General features: G+C 38.6%; 1 protein-coding gene across 4 annotated transcripts in view; it reads right to left on the bottom strand.

Annotated features, from left to right (window-relative positions):
* sh3pxd2b (SH3 and PX domains 2B) overlaps positions 1 to 20,167 on the bottom strand; it is a 142,980-nt gene that overhangs the window by 18,518 nt on the left and 104,295 nt on the right. For all 4 annotated transcript variants that reach the window (XM_067422798.1, XM_067422800.1, XM_067422801.1 and 1 more), the window contains exon 5: positions 988 to 1,079. In XM_067422798.1, the coding sequence (XP_067278899.1) occupies positions 988 to 1,079 (92 nt within the window). The remainder of the gene's footprint in view (positions 1 to 987; positions 1,080 to 20,167) is intronic.

Raw genomic sequence — 20,167 nt, 5'->3', positions numbered from 1 at the left:
CATTCAAGGTACACATTATACATTATTGTCAACTCTTGCTTTCCCTGGGAATTGAACCCATGACCTTGGTGTTGCTAGCGCCACGCTCTACTGGTTGAGCTACAGGAAAGCCAGGTAAGGTTCCTCAGGTAAGCCAGACACACACACACCGGCCATCCACGTGATGTAAAAGAAAACGTGATTCCTCAGACCAGCCCACCTTCTTCCATTGCTCCGTGGTCCAGTTCTGATGCTCACGTGCCACTGTTGGTGCTTTCGGTGGGGTCAGGGGTCAGGATGGGCACCCTGACTGGTCAGCGGCTATGCCGCCCCATACGCAACAAACTGAGATGCTCTGTGTATTCTGACACCTTTCTATCAGAACCAGCATTAACTTCTGGAGCAGTTTGAGCTCCAGTAGCTCGTCTGTTTGATCGGACCACACAGGCCAGCCTTCACTTCCCACGTGCATCAATGAGCCTTGGCCGCCCATGACCCTGTGGCCGGTTCTCCTCTGTTCCTCTTGGAGCACTTTTGATAGATACTGACCACTACAGACCGGGAACAGCCCACAAGAGCTGCAGTTTTGGAGATGCTCTGACCCAGTCTTCTAGTCATCATAATATGGCCAAACTCGCTCAAATCCTTACGCTTGCCCATTTTTCCTGCTTCAAACACATCAACTTTGAGGGCAACATGTTTACTTGCTGCCTAATATATCCCATCCACTAATCATAATGTTATGCCTGATTGGTGGATATCTGCCTTACCTTTAGGAAGGGGTGCTTTCTACAATGATAATGCCATCTCCTGCACATACTAATGATCCTGACTAGCAATAACAAGCAGCAAATTATGGTTTTGATGAGCTGTGACGTAAACCAAGGGCAAAGGTCATCTATGTGACTTATTTATTGATTTAACAAGCAAACGGCTCCATATGAATTAAGGCTCAATTAAGTTATTGGTCATTTTGACTGATTTTGAATGTGCGTTTGTGTAACTTACTCTTTAGGTGGGTTCAGGTCTTCAGGACGCGTCTCGAAGAACACACGCACTTCCTCACATTGGGAAATATACACTGGCAGCTGGATCAGAGCCTGAGAGGACATAATTCATGAATACTTGTTATTGTGACGCACATTCAGAAACGTGAGTTGTCGATAAGATAGGCATCAATTCACGTCCACTACCTTTGGTCAATTTCTGTCAGCATTTAAGAGGTGTTGTTGAAACAAACTAACAGGGGTTGTTTAGAATAACTCATTTCTTCTACGATAGTCTCTCTTACCGCTTACATGGCATTCGTTAACAGAGCAAAAGTCAAACCTCAAATAAAAACCCAGTTCCCACGGCCTCCCATCTACTGAGACACATTCACAACGAGAGCGGTTTGCAGTGCCAATGCGACTAGAAGTCATTCGTTTTCATGTTTGTTTTCATGTATTTTTACCGGGTAAAAAAATAGTGATTTCTCAATTTTAATCGAATTTTAAACCATGACTCCACAGCAAACAGACCCGAACTGTGGCTCCAAAACCTTAATATGAACCGAACTGTAGCAATGGTGTATCGTTACACCCCAATATCTACAATAATCAATACTGAATTGAATCGAAATCTGAATCTAATCGTGAAATTTGTGTCAAAACCCAGTCCTAATCCTTACGCAGTGTCTTGGTGAGCTCCAGCGATTCAGATTCAGAACGCCTCATACATGTAAAATCACTGCCTTCATCCTCTAAACCTCACTTTCATGCTTTCATATCAGCGGGAAAGCCATGGGGGGTAGATGGGGTGCGTTTTACACACCAAGCCGTTTAGAGGTGTAATAGTTAGTCTGTAATAGTAATGATCCAAAAAAAAACTCGCAGCAGGATTTCAATCTAGTCCCACATCATATGCAGTTCAATGTGCTTTAGGGCTGACACACGATGCTTTTTGCTGTTATATATTTTGGCAGAGGAGCTTTTATTTAATAAAGCTGAGTGCTCAGTGTCCTTCAGGTGGCCATTGCAGAAGGAGGTCCCTTCTGTCCACGTGCTGAATTATGATGTCTGACCTGACAGGAATTTTAAAATTCAATCTCAGACGCGTCTGCTGAAGGTGCCCTTTGCTAAACCGCCTTTTAAATTCAGCATTGCACAGCAATTTTTCACCGTTGGTTTTGACTCGCCAACTACTCTTGCAATGCGCACATTTGCGTGTTTGCCCAATGCTCAATTTTCATAATGAAAAAGGTGTCTTAATGGCAAAAACATGCTTGTTTTGTTAAGAGAAGGGACCCTTGGAGGCTGGTCGAGGCTAATGCGAGAGCTACCTTTTAGCATTGGCTTTGCATGCCGATTGGATGGATGTGGGTCTTATTCATGTCGGTTTCCATGGATATCACTGATGTCCACAGATTAATGTCTCCCCAGGGTACAGTACCTGACCTCCCCACATATTAGCATTCCCTGAAGACACTGGGTATATGGAGGCCAATTATAGTAAATGGACTTTATTGGGTGGTCTTTACTGTGGGTGCATTACCTAGATTGTTTTATGCGAGTAGTAAGTGGAAGAGAGAGAGGGTGAGAGACAGAGAGAAAGAGAAGGATGTTAAAGTGTACGCCCACATAACGACATGAGCCTTGTTGATAAAGGAATAGGTTATTGCTCACTAAATACTGCAGTATCTACTGTAAACTGCCTAACTATTTAGATAATATTACTGCAAGTGATGTCCAGGTGTATCTTGCAAGTTTAACCCTATAAAGCCTATCTTACCATAGTTGATATGCACATCTCTAAATGATCGAGGGGGAAAAAAAATCACTGGAAAACAGCAATACTGTCGCAAAGATCTCTGAAAAAACTATCAGAGATATTGCATCTTACTTTTTGGCCTTATATTTCTCATCTTTGAGAATGAGCTCTTTATTCTTCATATTCTTATAATCACACTATAGGAGCCATAAACCTCTAAAGGTTTTTTAGGGGTTCAAGCACGAAGTGCTGAAACCCTATTGTAATTGTACTGATTTTTATTATTAGGGGTTCAAGCACGAAGTGCTGAACACCTATTGTATTTGTGCTGATTTTTATTATTAGGGGTTCAAGCACGAAGTGCTGAACACCTATTGTATTTGTACTGATTTTTATTATTATTATTAGGGGTTCAAGCATGAAATGCTGAAACCCTATTGTAATTGTACCGATTTTTAGGGGTTCAAGCACGAAGTGCTGAACACCTATTGTATTTGTGCTGATTTTTATTATTATTATTATTATTATTATTATTATTATTATTATTATTCTGCCGTAAAACTCATCGTGCAGACCAAACCGTAAATGCTAGAGACTTCAAACTTTGTCAATAGGTAGTCCAAAAATCGAGGAGAGGTTATCAAATTATGAGCCAGATTGGCCAATAGGTGGCGCTACAGCAACCAAAAACGCGAAATGGCTCATAACTCCTAAACCGTTCGTTCTAAGGGTCAAGTGTCTTATATCATTGGAAAGCTGAGACCTTGTCGAACAAAACGTATATCTCCGATTTCATTTCCGGTATGCAAATTTTTCCGCCATTTTGAATTTTGTCAAAAACCTACTTTTGCGAACTAGTCCCTGGTTTTTTGACATATCAGAACCAAACCAGTGCCAAAATGTTCTCTCTAGTCTGAGTATCAATAATTATCAAAAAAAAGTTGAAATTTTGACTCATGAACGAAAAGGGGCGTGGAAATGTACATTTAAGGCGGAGCCTATTTTACTAAAGAGGCTATAACTCCAGCCAGAAATGAGATATCTTCACCAAACTTGGTACACATGTTTATGGGCTCAGTCTTTGGTCACGATAAAAAAATTGCGACGATTGGCCACTTGGTGGCGCTATTACATGGAAAAAACACAAAAAGGGCTATAACCACGCGACCGCTAGTCCGATTGACTTGAAAATTGGTAAGCAGTGTCTTGGCCCAAGGTACCATGTCTGTCTTTGAGAACATTGGCGTATCTCAAAAAACATGGCCGCCATCGGCCAATGAAATTTAAGCACCTAGTAGACAGGGTTAACGGAGGTCAATCGCAATGAAACTCAGTAGACATGTTTGACTCATGGCCCTGGAGGTCTGTAAGAATTTTGAAAGAAATCGGCCACTAGTTGGCGCTAACAAGTTTTATGGCTCTGCAATCACGTGGTGTTGCACACATTGGCAAAATATGCATATCATATGATAGATCTCCTCATGTTGAACAACTTTGCCTCTAGAACCATTTCTGTCAATCAAATCGTTAAATAAATATTTGCAATAATGTTAAAAACTTACTTTTGCGAACTAGTCCCTGGTTTTTTGCCCAATCAGAACCAAACCAGTCTAGGACAATTCTCTGGACTCTCTAGATCAATAATTATCAAAAAAACGTTGATTTCTTGCATGTGGATGGCTATAACAGGGCCATTTAGAAAAGAGGCGTGGCAGAATACACTCAAAAGCCTATAAATCCTAAGGGGAAACTCAAAACTTCACGAAAATTGTTGGGTATATGTGGCATGACATGTTGAAGACACATGCAAAGTTTTATGGAGATCGGAGTATAGGGGGCGCTATAAGTGTTAAAAAGCTTTGAAAACCATGTATTCCCTATGGTGAATTGCCTGTAAATTGTATTTTCCATCTCTGTAATCAGGTGGGGTTAAAACAGCCACATAATATGCATATATTATGATAGATCTTCTCATAATGAACAACTTTGCCTCTATAACCAATACTGTCAATCAAATCTTTATTTAAATATTCACAATTATGTTAAAAACCTCGTTTTGCAAACTAGTCCTAGGTTTTTTGCCTGATCGGAACCAAACCACAGCAGTATGATTCTCTGCACTCTCCTGATCAATTCATATTTAGACTTTATAAAGTCACTATTATAATATTTCAAATCACATTTTGTCAGTTTATGACTTCATTTCACCTGATATCTCTCAAATTCATTCAGTGCTTAAAAGCCTTTCATGCAAAAGGTGTCAAATGCTTAAAGACCTTAGATGGCTTGAACCCCGCTAAATGCTGCTCGCAGCTTTAATTATTATTATTATTATTATTCTGCCGTAAAACTCATCGTGCAGACCAAACCGTAAGGCCTAGAGACTTGAAACTTTGTCAATAGGTAGTCCAAAAATCGAGGAGAGGTTCTCAAATTATGAGCCAGATTGGCCAATAGGTGGCGCTATAGCGCAAAAAACAAAAAAAAGTCACTATTTTGCTTATATCTCAAAAACCCATTGTCGCACAATCAAGTGTCTTACATCATTGGAATCCTTGGTTCAAGCCGAACAAAAAGCATAGGAGGTATTTTATTTCCGGTATGCAAATTTTTCCGCCATTTTGAATTTTGTCAAAAACCTACTTTTGCGAACTAGTCCCTGGTTTTTTGACATATCAGAACCAAACCAGTGCCAAAATGTTCTGTCTGGTCTGAATATCAATAATTATCAAAAATATGTTGAAATTTTGACTCATGAACGAAAAGAGGCGTGGAAATGTACATTTAAGGCGGAGCCTATTTTACTAAAGAGGCTATAACTCAAGAAGGAAATGAGATATCTTCACCAAACTTGGTACACATGTGTATGGACTCATTCTGAGGTCACGATAAAAAAAAACGTGAGGATTGACCACTTGGTGGCGCTATAATGTGGAAAAAACATGAAAATAGCTATAACCACGCGGCCGCTAGTCCGATTGACCTGAAAATTGGTATGCAGTGTCTTGGCCCAAGGTACCATGTATGTGTATGAGGACATTGGTGTATCTCAAAAAACATGGCCGCCATAGACCAATGAATTTTGAGCACCTACTAGACAAGGTTAATGGAGGGTGATCGGAACGAAACTCAGTAGGGATGTTTGACTCATGGTCTTAGAGGTTTGTAAGAATTTTGAAAGAAATCGGCCACTAGTTGGCGCTAACAAGTTTTATGGCTCTGAAATCACGTGGTGTTGCACATATCCATGAAATATGCATATCATGTGATAGATCTCCTCATGATGAACAACTTTGCCTCTGGAACCATTGCTGTCAATCAAATCATTAATTAAATTTTCGTAATTATGTTAAAAACCTACTTTTGCGAACTAGTCCCTGGTTTTTTACCCAATTAGAACCAAACCAGTCTAGGACAATTCTATAGACTCTCTAGGTCAATAATTATTGAAAAAAAGTTGAACTTTTGCATTTGGATGGCTATAACAGGGCCATTTAGAAAAGAGGCGTGGCAAAATACACTCAAAAGCCTATAAATCCAAAGGGAAAACTCAAAACTTCACGGAAATTATTGGGTATATGTGGCATAACATGTTGAAGACACATGCAAAGTTTTATGGAGATCGGAATATAGGGGGCGCTATAAGTGTTAAAAAGCTTGGGAAAGCATGTATTCCCTATGGTGAATTGCCTGTATTGGCTGTAAATGGTTTTCCATCTCTGTAATCAGGTGGGGTTAAAACAGCCACATAATATGCATATATTATGATAGATCTTCTCATACTGAACAACTTTGCCTCTATAACCAATACTGTCAATCAAATATTTATTTAAATATTCACAATTATGTTAAAAACCTCGTTTTGCAAACTAGTCCTTGGTTTTTTTGCCTGATCGGAACCAAACCACAGCAGTATGATTCTCTGGACTCTCCTGATCAATAGTTATCAAAAACATGTTGAACTTTACACTTTGGGTAGCTATAACAGGGTCATTTAGAGAATAGGTGTGGTAAAACATGCTCAAAAGCATATTAATACTGAACGAAAACTCAAAACTTCACAAAAATAGGTGGTGTGTGTGTGTGTGTGTGTGTGTGTCTCTCTCTCTCTGTCTGTCTGTCTGTCTGTCTGTCTGTCTGTCTGTCTGTCTGTCTGTCTGTCTGTCTGTCTGTCTGTCATGCTAGCAAACAGCACTTCCAACATGCTACACATGCTAGCAGTGATTAGCTAAGTGTTAAATCAGGCAAAGAACATAGTAAGAACTCTATAAACATTATAGTAACCATCTGTGACAACTAACAACTGCCTAGCAACACCATAACAACCATCAAGAACAACCTAGCAACCACCTAGCAACATGTTTATCATGTTAGCAAAGTAAAATAGTAATTTTGTCGTACTATTGATTAATATTGTTCTATAATTCATATTTAGACTTTATAAAGTCACTACTATAATATTTAAAATCACATTTTGTCAGTTTTTCACTTCATTTCACCTGATATTTCTCAAATTCATTCAGTGCTTAAAAACCTTTCATGCAAAAGGCGTCAAATGCTTAAAGACCTTAAATTGCTTGAACCCCGCTAAATGCTGCTCGCAGCTTTAATTATTATTATTATTATTATTATTATTATTATTATTATTATTATTATTCTGCCGTAAAACTCATCGTGCAGACCAAACCGTAAATGCTAGAGACTTCAAACTTTGTCAATAGGTAGTCCAAAAATCGAGGAGAGGTTATCAAATTATGAGCCAGATTGGCCAATAGGTGGCGCTACAGCAACCAAAAACGCGAAATGGCTCATAACTCCTAAACCGTTCGTCCTAAGGGTCAAGTGTCTTATATCATTGGAAAGCTGAGACCATGACGAACAAAATGTATATCTCTGATTTCATTTCCGGTATGCAAATTTTTCCGCCATTTTGAATTTTGTCAAAAACCTACTTTTGCAAACTAGTCCCTGGTTTTTTGACATATCGGAACCAAACCAGTGCCAAAATGTTCTGTCTAGTCTGAATATCAATAATTATCAAAAAAAAAGTTGAAATTTTGATTCATTTTTGCTAAGGGGCTTCAAAATGGACGTTCAGGGCGGAGCCTATTGTACTAAAAAGGCTATAACTCAAGAAGGAAATGAGATATCTTCACCAAACTTGGTACACATGTGTATGGGCTCAGTCTTTGGTCACGATAAAAATATGGCGACAATTGGCCACTTGGTGGCGCTATAACATGAAAAAAACACAAAAACGGCTATAACCACGCGACCGCTAGTCCGATTGACTTGAAAATTGGTATGCGGTGTCTTGGCCCAAGGCCCCATGTATGTCTATGAGGACATTGGCGTATCTCAAAAAACATGGCCGCCATCGGCCAATGAAATTTGAGCACCTATTAGACGGGGTTAACGGAGGCCGATCGGAACGAAACTTGGTGGGCCTGTTTTACTCATGGTCCTAGAGGACTGTAAGAATTTTGAAAGAAATCGGCCACTAGTTGGCGCTAACGAGCTTTATGGCTCTGCAATCACGTGGTGTTGCAAACATACCCAAAATATGCATATCATATGATAGATCTCCTCGTGCTGAACAACTTTGCCTCTGGAACCATTGCTGTCAATCAAATCGTTAGTTAAATATTCGCAATTATGTTAAAAACCTACTTTTGCGAACTAGTCCCTGATTTTTTGTACGACCGAAACCAAACCAGTCTAGGACAATTCTCTGGACTCTCTAGATCAATAATTATCAAAAAAAAGTTGATTTCTTGCATTTGGATGGCTATAACAGAGCCATTTAGAAAAGAGGCTTGGCAAAATACACTCAAAAGCCTATAAATCCTAAGAGGAAACTCAAAACTTCACGAAAATTGTTGGGTATATGTGGCATAACATGTTGAAGACACATGCAATGTTTTATGGAGATCGGAGTATAGGGGGCGCTAAAAGTGTAAAAAAGCTTTGAAAACCATGTATTCCCTATGGTGAATTGCCTGTAAATGGTATTTTCCATCTCTGTAATCAGGTGGGGTTAAAACAGCCACATAATATGCATATATTATGATAAATCTTCTCATACTGAACAACTTTGCCTCTAAACTAGTCCTAGGTTTTTTGCCTGATCGGAACCAAACCACAGCAGTATGATTCTCTGCACTCTCCTGATCAATTCATATTTAGACTTTATAAAGTCACTATTATAATATTTAAAATCATATTTTGTCAGTTTATCACTTCATTTCACCTGATATCTCTCAAATTCATTCAGTGCTTAAAAACCTTTCATGCAAAAGGCGTCAAATGCTTAAAGACCTTAAATGGCTTGAACCCCGCTAAATGCTGCTCGTTATTATTAGGGGTTCAAGCACGAAGTGCTGAACACCTATTGTATTTGTACTGATTTTTATTAGGGGTTCAAGCATGAAATGCTGAAACCCTATTGTAATTGTACTGATTTTTATTATTATTATTATTCTGCCGTAAAACTCATCGTGCAGACCAAACCGTAAATGCTAGAGACTTCAAACTTTGTCAATAGGTAGTCCAAAAATCGAGGAGAGGTTATCAAATTATGAGACAGATTGGCCAATAGGTGGCGCTACAGCAACCAAAAACGCGAAATGGCTCATAACTCCTAAACCGTTGCTTCTAAGGGTCAAGTGTCTTATATCATTGGAAAGCTGAGACCATGACGAACAAAACGTATATCTCCGATTTCATTTCCGGTATGCAAATTTTTCCGCCATTTTGAATTTTGTCAAAAACCTACTTTTGCGAACTAGTCCCTGGTTTTTTGACATATCGGAACCAAACCAGTGCCAAAATGTTCTCTCTAGTCTGAATATCAATAATTATCAAAAAAAAGTTGAAATTTTGACTCAGGAACGAAAAGGGGCGTGGAAATGTACATTTAAGGCGGAGCCTATTTTATTAAAGAGGCTATAACTCCAGCAAGAAATTAGATATCTTCACCAAACTTGGTACACATGTTTATGGGCTCAGTCTTTGGTCACGATAAAAAAAATCGCGACGATTGGCCACTTGGTGGCGCTATAACATGGAAAAAACACAAAAAGGGCTATAACCACGCGACTGCTAGTTCGATTGACTTGAAAATTGGTATGCAGTGTCTTGGCCCAAGGTACCATGTCTGTCTATGAGAACATTGGCGTATCTCAAAAAACATGGCCGCCATCGGCCGATGAAATTTGAGCACCTATTAGACAGGGTTAACGGAGGTCCATCGGAACAAAACTCAGTGGGCATGTTTAACTCATGGTCCTAGAGGTCTGTAAGAATTTTGAAAGAAATTGGCCACTAGTTGGCGCTTACGAGTTTTATGGCTCTGCAATCACGTGGTGTTGCACACATCGGCAAAATATGCATATCATATGATAGATCTCATCATGTTGAACAACTTTGCCTCTAGAACCATTGCTGTCAATAAAATCATTAAATAAATATTTTCAATTATGTTAAAAACCTACTTTTGCGAACTAGTCCCTGGTTTTTTGCCCAATCAGAACCAAACCAGTCTAGGACAATTCTCTGGACTCTCTAGATCAATAATTATTAAAAAAAGTTGATTTTTTTGCATTTGGATGGCTATAACAGGGCCATTTAGAAAAGAGGCGTGGCAAAATACACTCAAAAGCCTATAAATCCTAAGCGGAAACTCAAAACTTCACGAAAATTGTTGGGTATATGTGGCATAACATGTTGAAGACACATGCAAAGTTTTATGGAGATCGGAGTATAGGGGGCGCTATAAGTGTTAAAAAGCTTGGGAAACCATGTATTCCCTATGGTGAATTGCCTGTATTGGCTGTAAATGGTTTTCCATCTTGTTAATCAGGTGGCGTTAAAACAGCCACATAATATGCATATATTATGATAGATCTTCTCATACTGAACAACTTTGCCTCTATAACCAATACTGTCAATCAAATCTTTATTTAAATATTCACAATTATGTGAAAAAACTCGTTTTGCAAACTAGTCCTTGCTTTTTTTGCCTGATCGGAACCAAACCACAGCAGTATGATTCTCTGGACTCTCCTGATCAATAGTTATCAAAAACATGTTGAACTTTACACTTTGGGTAGCTATAACAGGATCATTTGGAGAATAGATGTGGTAAAACATGCTCAAAAGCATATTAATACTGAAAGAAAACTCAAAACTTCACAAAAATAGGTGGGGTGTGTGTGTGTGTGTGTGTGTGTGTGTGTGTGTGTGTGTGTGTGTGTGTGTGTGTGTGTGTGTGTGTGTGTGTGTGTGTGTCTCTGTCTGTCTGTCTGTCATGCTAGCAAACAGCACTTCCAACATGCTACACATGCTAGCAGTGATTAGCTAAGTGTTAATCAGGCAAAGAACATAGTAAGAACTCTATAAACATTATAGTGACCATCTGTGTTAGCTAACAACTGCCTAGCAACACCATAACAACCATCAAGAACAACCTAGCAACCACCTAGCAACATGTTTATCATGTTAGCAAAGTAAAATAGTAATTTTGTCATACTATTGATTAATATTGTTTTATAATTCATATTTAGACTTTATAAAGTCACTACTATAATATTTAAAATCACATTTTGTCATTTTATCACTTCATTTCACCTGATATCTCTCAAATTCATTCAGTGCTTAAAAACCTTTCATGCAAAAGGCGTCAAATACTTAAAGACCTTAAATGGCTTGAACCCCGCTAAATGCTGCTCGCAGCTTTAATTATTATTATTATTATTATTATTATTCAGCCGAAAAACGCATCGTGCAGACCAAACTGTAAGGGCTAGAAACTTGAAACTTGGCCAATAGGTAGTACAAAAATCGAGGAGAGGTTATCAAATTATGAGCCAGATTGGCCCATAGGTGGCGCTATAGCAACCAAAAGCGCGAAAGGGCTCATAACTCCTAAACCGTTGCTCCTAAGGGTCAAGTGTCTTATATCATTGGAAAGCTGAGACCATGACGAACAAAACGTATATCTCCGATTTCATTTCCGTCATTAAAAATTTTCCGCCATTTTGAATTTTGTCAAAAACCTACTTTTGCGAACTAGTCCCTGGTTTTTTGACCAATTGGAACCAAACCTGTGCAGAAATGTTGTCTGAAGTCTGATTATCAATATTCATTGACAAAAAGTTGAAATTTCGATTCACGGAAGATAAGGGCATTCAAAATGGACGCTCAGGGCGGAGCCTATTTTACTAAAAAGACTATAACTCAAAAATGAAATGAGATATCTTCACCAAACTTGGTACACATGTGTATGGGCTCAATTTGAGGTCACGATAAAAAAATCGCGATGATTGGCCACTTGGTGGCGCTATAATGTGAAAAAAACATGAAAATAGCTATAACCACGCGACTGCTAGTCCGATTCACCTGAAAATGGGCAAGCGTTGTCTTGGTCCAAGGCCCCATGTATGTCTATGAGAACATCGGCGTATCTCAAAAAACATGGTCGCTATCGGCCAATGAAATTTGAGCACCTATAAGACAAGGTTAACGGAGGGTGATCGGAACAAAACTTGATGGGCATGTTTGACTCATGGCCCTAGAGGTCTGTAAGAATTTTGAAAGAAATCGGCCACTAGTTGGCGCTAACGACTTTTATGGCTCTGTAATAACGTGGTGTGGCACCCATCCACAAAATATGCATATCATGTGATAGATCTCCTCATGCTGAACAACTTTGCCTCTAGAACCATTGCTGTCAATCAAATCATTAATTCAATATTTGCAATTATGTTAAAAACCTACTTTTGCGAACTAGTCCCTGGTTTTTTCCCCAATCAGAACCAAACCAGTGCCAAAATGTTCTCTGTAGTCTGAATATCAATATTCATTGAGAAAAAGTTGAAATTTCGCTTTATGGTTGCTAAGGGGTGGAAAAAGAATGTTGTGGGCGGAGCCTATTTTACTAAAAAGCCTATAACTCAAGAAGGAAATGAGATATCTTCACCAAACTTGGTACATGTGTGTATGGGCTCATTCTTTGGTCTCGATAAAAAAAATCACGACGTTTAACCAGTTGGTGGCGCTATAATGTGAAAAAAACATGAAAATAGCTATAACCACACGACCACTAGTCCGATTGACCTGAAAATTGGTATGCAGTGTCTTGGCCCAAGGTACTTTATAAGTCTATGAGGACATTGGTGTATCTCAAAAAAACATGGCCGCCATCAGCCAATGAATTTTGAGCACCTATTAGATGGGGTTAACGGAGGTCGATCGGAACGAAACTCAGTGGACATGTTTGACTCATGGTCCTAGAGGTCTGTAAGAATTTTGAAAGAAATCAGCCACTAGTTGGCGCTAACCCAAAAGGGAAGCTCAAAAATTAATGAAAATTGTTGGGTATATGTGGCATGACATGCTGATGAAGCATGTAAAGTTTTAAAGAGATCGGACTATAGGTGGCGCTATAACTGTGAAAAAGCTATAAAAACCATGCATTTCCTATGGTAAATTGCCTATATTGGCTGTAAATGGACTTTTCCTTCTATTATTTCAGTGGTTAAAATCTTGCTAAATAAAACTTAATGTCTTTAATGCCTAGGTGCTTTAAAGGCCTTAAAGGCTTGAACCCCGCTAAATGCTGCTTGCAGCTTTAATTATTATTATTATTATTCAGCCGAAAAACGCATCGTGCAGACCAAACTGTAAGGGCTAGAGACTTGAAACTTGGCCAATAGGTAGTACAAAAATCGAGGAAAGGTTATCAAATTATGAGCCCGATTGGCCCATAGGTGGCGCTATAGCAATCAATTGCGAGAAAGGGCTCATAACTCCTAAACCGTTTGGTGCACACTCAAGTGTCTTATATCATTGGAAAGCTGAGACCTTGGCGAACAAAACGTATATCTCCGATTTCATTTCCGTCATAAAAAATTTTCCGCCATTTTGAATTTTGTCGAAAACCTACTTTTGCAAACTAGTCCCTGAGTTTTTGACCGATCGGAACCAAACCAGTGCCAAAATGTTGTCTGTAGTCTGAATATCAATAATCTTTGAAAAAAAGTTGAAATTTCGATTCACGGAAGATAAGGGGATCAAAATGGACGCTCAGGGCGGAGCCTATTTTACTAAAAAGACTATAACTCAAAAATGAAATGAGATATCTTCACCAATCTTGGTACACATGTGTATGGGCTCAATTTGAGGTCACGATAAAAAAATCGCGAAGATTGGCCACTTGGTGGCGCTATAATGTGAAAAAAATACTAAAACGGCTATAACCACACGATTGCTAGTCCGATTGACCTGAAAATTGGTATGCAGTGTCTTGGCCCAAGGCCCCATGTATGTCTATGAGGACATTGGCGTATCTCAAAAAACATGGCCGCCATCGGCCAATGAATTTGAGCACCGATTAGACAAGGTTATCGGAGGCCGATCGGAACGAAACTCGGTGGGCATGTTTGACTCATGGTCCTAGAGGTCTGTAAGAATTTTGAAAGAAATCGGCCACTAGTTGGCGCTAACGAGTTTTATGGCTCTGTAATCACGTGGTGTTGCACACATCCACAAAATATGCATATCATATGATAGATCTCCTCATGCTGAACAACTTTGCCTCTAGAACCATTGCTGTCAATCAAAGCATTAATTCAATTTTTGTAATTATGTTAAAAACCTACTTTTGCGAACTAGTCCCTGGTTTTTTGCCCGATCGGAACCAAACCAGTCTAGGATAATTCTCTAGACTCTCTAGATCAATAATCTTTGAAAAAAAGTTAAACTTTTACATTTGGATGGCTATAAAAGGGCCATTTAAAAAAGAGCCATGGCAAAATACACTCAAAAGCCTATAAATCCTAAGGTAAAACTCAAAACTTCACGAAAATTGTTGGGTATATGTGGCATAACATGCTGATGAAGCATGCAATGTTTTAAAGAGATCGGACTATAGGTGGCGCTATAACTGTTAAAAAGCTTTAAAAACCATGCATTCCCTATAGTAAATTGCCTATATTGACTATAAATGGACTTTTCCATCTATTATTTCAGTGTTTAAAATCTTGCCAAATAAAACTTAATGTCTTTAATGCCTCTGTGCTTTAAAGGCCTTAAAGGCTTGAACCCCGTTAAATGCTGCTTGCAGCTTTAATTATTATTATTATTATTATTATTCTCCGATAAAACGCATCGTGCAGACCAAACCGTAAGGGCTAGAGACTTCAAACTTTACCCGAAGGTAGTCCAAAAATCGAGGAGAGGTTATCAAATTATGAGCCAGATTGGCCTATAGGTGGCGCTATAGCAATCAATTGCGAGAAAGGGCTCATAACTCCTAAACCGTTTGGTCCACACTCAAGTGTCTTATATCATTGGAAAGCTGAGTCCTTGGCGAACAAAACGTATATCTCCGATTTCATTTCCGTCATGAAAATTTTTCCGCCATTTTGAATTTTGTCAAAAACCTACTTTTGCGAACTAGTCCCTGGTTTTTTGACATATCGGAACCAAACCAGTGTCAAAATGTTCTGTCTAGTCTGAATATCAATAATTATCAAAAAAAAAGTTGAAATTTTGATTCATTTTTGCTAAGGGGCTTCAAAATGGACGTTCAGGGCGGAGCCTATTTTACTAAAAAGGCTATAACTCAAGAAGGAAATTAGATATCTTCACCAAACTTGGTACACATGTGTATGGGCTCAATATTTGGTCACGATAAAAATATCGCGACAGTTGGCCACTTGGTGGCGCTATAACATGAAAAAAACACAAAAACGGCTATAACCACACGACCGCTAGTCCGATTGACTTGAAAATTGGTATGCGGTGTCGTGGCCCAAGGTACCATGTATGTCTATGAGGACATTGGCGTATCTCAAAAAACATGGCCGCCATAGGCCAATGAAATTTGAGCACCTATTATGTTTATGGCTCTGTAATAACGTGGTGTTGCATACATCCGTAAAATATGCATATCATATGATAGATCTCCTCATGTTGAACAACTTTGCCTCTAGGGCCATTGCTGTCAATCAAATCGTTAATTAAATATTCGTAATAATGTTAAAAACCTACTTTTGTGAACTTGACCCTGTTTTTTGCCCGATCAGAACCAAACAAGTCTAGGACAGTTGTCTGGACTCTTTAGATCAATAACTATCAAAAAAAAGTTGAACTTTTGCATTTGGATGGCTATAACAGGGCCATTTAAAAAAGAGGCGTGGCAAAATACACTCAAATGCCTATAAATCCTAAGGGGAAACTCAAAACTTCACGAAAATCGTTGGGTATATGTGGCATGACATGCTGATGAAGCATGCAATGTTTTAAAGAGATCGGACTATAGGTGGCGCTATAACTGTGAAAAAGCTATAAAAACCATGCATTTCCTATGGTAAATTGCCTGTATTGGCTGTAAATGGACTTTTCCATCTATTATTTTAGTGTTTAAAACCTTGCTAAATAAAACTTAGTGTCTTTAATGCCTATGTGCTTAAAAGGCCTTAAAGGCTTGAACCCCGCTTAAATGCTGCTTGCAGCTTTAATTATTATTATTATTATTCTGCCGTAAAACTCATCGTGCAGACCAAACCGTAAATGCTAGAGACTTCAAACTTTGTCAATAGGTAGTCCAAAAATCGAGGAGAGGTTATCAAATTATGAGCCAGATTGGCCAATAGGTGGCGCTACAGCAACCAAAAACGCGAAATGGCTCATAACTCCTAAACCGTTCATCCTAAGGGTCAAGTGTCTTATATCATTGGAAAGCTGAGACCATGACGAACAAAACGTATATCTCCGATTTCATTTCCGGTATGCAAATTTTTCCGCCATTTTGAATTTTGTCAAAAACCTACTTTTGCGAACTAGTCCCTGGTTTTTTGACATATCAGAACCAAACCAGTGCCAAAATGTTCTCTCTAGTCTGAATATCAATAATTATCAAAAAAAAGTTGAAATTTTGACTCATGAACGAAAAGGGGCGTGGAAATGTACATTTAAGGCGGAGCCTATTTTACTAAAGAGGCTATAACTACAGCAAGAAATGAGATATCTTCACCAAACTTGGTACACATGTGTATGGGCTCAGTCTTTGGTCACGATAAAAAAATCGCGACGATTGGCCACTTGGTGGCGCTATAACATGGAAAAAACACAAAAAGAGCTATAACCACACGACCGCTAGTCCGATTGACTGGAAAATTGGTATGCAATGTCTTGGCCCAAGGTACCATGTCTGTCTATGAGAACATTGGCGTATCTAAAAAAACATGGCCGCCATCGGCCAATGAAATTTGAGCACCTATTAGACAGGGTTAACGGAGGTCGATCGGAACAAAACTCAGTGGGCATGTTTAACTCATGGTCCTAGAGGTCTGTAAGAATTTTGAAAGAAATCGGCCACTAGCTGGCGCTAACGAGTTTTATGGCTCTGCAATCACGTGGCGTTGCACACATCGGCAAAATATGCATATCATATGATAGATCTCCTCATGCTGAACAACTTTGCCTCCAGAACCATTGCTGTCAATCAAATCATTAAATAAATATTTGCAATTATGTTAAAAACCTACTTTTGCGAACTAGTCCCTGGTTTTTTGCCCAATCAGAACCAAACCAGTCTAGGACAATTCTCTGGACTCTCTAGATCAATAATTATCAAAAAAATGTAGATTTTTTGCATTTGGATGGCTATAACAGGGCCATTTAGAAAAGAGGCGTGGCAAAATACACTCAAAAGCCTATAAATCCTAAGAGGAAACTCAAAACTTCACGAAAATTGTTGGGTATATGTGGCATAACATGTTGAAGACACATGCAAAGTTTTATGGAGATCGGACTATAGGGGGCGCTATAAGTGTTAAAAAGCTTTGAAAACCATGTATTCCCTATGGTGAATCTCTGTAATCAGGTGGGGTTAAAACAGCCACATAATATGCATATATTATGATAGATCTTCTCATACTGAACAACTTTGCCTCTATAACCAATACTGTCAATCAAATCTTTATTTAAATATTCAAAATTATGTTAAAAACCTCGTTTTGCAAACTAGTCCTAGGTTTTTTTGCCTGATCGGAACCAAACCACAGCAGTATGATTCTCTGCACTCTCCTGATCAATTCATATTTAGACTTTATAAAGTCATTATTATAATATTTAAAATCACATTTTGTCAGTTTATCACTTCATTTCACCTGATATCTCTCAAATTCATTCAGTGCTTAAAAGCCTTTCATGCAAAAGGTGTCAAATGCTTAAAAACCTTAAATGGCTTGAACCCCGCTAAATGCTGCTCGCAGCTTTAATTAGGGGTTCAAGCACGAAGTGCTGAAACCCTATTGTAATTGTAAAGATTTTTAGGGGTTCAAGCACGAAGTGCTGAACACCTATTGTATTTGTGCTGATTTTTAGGGGTTCAAGCACGAAGTGCTGAACACCTATTGTATTTGTGCTGATTTTTATTATTATTATTATTATTATTCTGCCGTAAAACTCATCGTGCAGACCAAACCGTAAATGCTAGAGACTTCAAACTTTGTCAATAGGTAGTCCAAAAATCGAGGAGAGGTTATCAAATTATGAGCCAGATTGGCCAATAGGTGGCGCTACAGCAACCAAAAACGCGAAATGGCTCATAACTCCTAAACCGTTGCTCCTAAGGTTCAAGTGTCTTATATCATTGGAAAGCTGAGACCTTGTCGAACAAAACGTATATCTCCGATTTCATTTCCGGTATGCAAATTTTCCCGCCATTTTGAATTTTGTCAAAAACCTACTTTTGCGAACTAGTCCCTGGTTTTTTGACATATCAGATTCAAACCAGTGCCAAAATGTTCTCTCTAGTCTGACTATCAATAATTATCAAAAAAAAGTTGAAATTTTGACTCATGAACGAAAAGGGGCGTGGAAATGTACATTTAAGGCGGAGCCTATTTTACTAAAGAGGCTATAACTCCAGCAAGAAATGAGATATCTTCACCAAACTTGGTACACATGTGTATGGGCTCAGTCTTTGGTCACGATAAAAAAATCGCGACGATTGGCCACTTGGTGGCGCTATAACATGGAAAAAAAACAAAAAGGGCTATAACCACGCGACCGCTAGTCCGATTGACTTGAAAATTGGTAAGCAGTGTCTTGGCCCAAGGCCCCATGTCTGTCTATGAGAACATTGGCGTATCTCAAAAAACATGGCCGCCATCGGCCAATGAAATTTGAGCACCTATTAGACAGGGTTAACGGAGGTCGATCGGAACGAAACTCAGTAGGCATGTTTGACTCATGGTCCTAGAGGTCTGTAAGAATTTTGAAAGAAATCGGCCACTAGTTGGCGCTAACGAGTTTTATGGCTCTGCAATCACGTGGTGTTGCACACATCGGCAAAATATGCATATCATATGATAGATCTCCTCATGTTGAACAACTTTGCCTCTAGAACTATTTCTGTCAATCAAATCGTTAAATAAATATTTGCAATAATGTTAAAAACCTACTTTTGCGAACTAGTCCCTGGTTTTTTGCCCAATCAGAACCAAACCAGTCTAGGACAATTCTCAGGACTCTCTAGATCAATAATTATCAAAAAAAAGTTGATTTCTTGCATTTGGATGGCTATAACAGGGCCATTTAGAAAAGAGGTGTGGCAAAATACACTCAAAAGCCTATAAATCCTAAGGGGAAACTCAAAACTTCACGAAAATTGTTGGGTATATGTGGCATAACATGTTGAAGACACATGCAAAGTTTTATGGAGATCGGAGTATAGGGGGCGCTATAAGTGTTAAAAAGCTTTGAAAACCATGTATTCCCTATGGTGAATTGCCTGTAAATTGTATTTTCCATCTCTGTAATCAGGTGGGGTTAAAACAGCCACATAATATGCATATATTATGATAGATCTTCTCATACTGAACAACTTTGCCTCTATAACCAATACTGTCAATCAAATCTTTATTTAAATATTCACAATTATGTTAAAAACCTCGTTTTGCAAACTAGTCCTAGGTTTTTTGCCTGATCGGAACCAAACCACAGCAGTATGATTCTCTGCACTCTCCTGATCAATTCATATTTAGACTTTATAAAGTCACTATTATAATATTTCAAATCACATTTTGTCAGTTTTTCACTTCATTTCACCTGATATCTCTCAAATTCATTCAGTGCTTAAAAACCTTTCATGCAAAAGGCGTCAAATGCTTAAAGACCTTAAATTGCTTGAACCCCGCTAAATGCTGCTCGCAGCTTTAATTATTATTATTATTATTATTATTATTATTATTATTATTCTGCCGTAAAACTCATCGTGCAGACCAAACCGTAAGGGCTAGAGACTTGAAACTTTGTCAATAGGTAGTCCAAAAATCGAGGAAAGGTTATCAAATTATGAGCCAGATTGGCCAATAGGTGGCGCTATAGCAATCAATTGCGCAAAAGGGCTCATAACTCCTAAACCGTT

This window comes from Pseudorasbora parva, chromosome 18 (assembly GCF_024679245.1).
Source record: "Pseudorasbora parva isolate DD20220531a chromosome 18, ASM2467924v1, whole genome shotgun sequence".
Classification (NCBI taxonomy): Eukaryota; Metazoa; Chordata; class Actinopteri; order Cypriniformes; family Gobionidae; genus Pseudorasbora; species Pseudorasbora parva.
The sequence above is the reverse complement of the archived record's forward strand: the minus strand, read 5'-3'. Positions and strand labels throughout refer to the sequence as shown.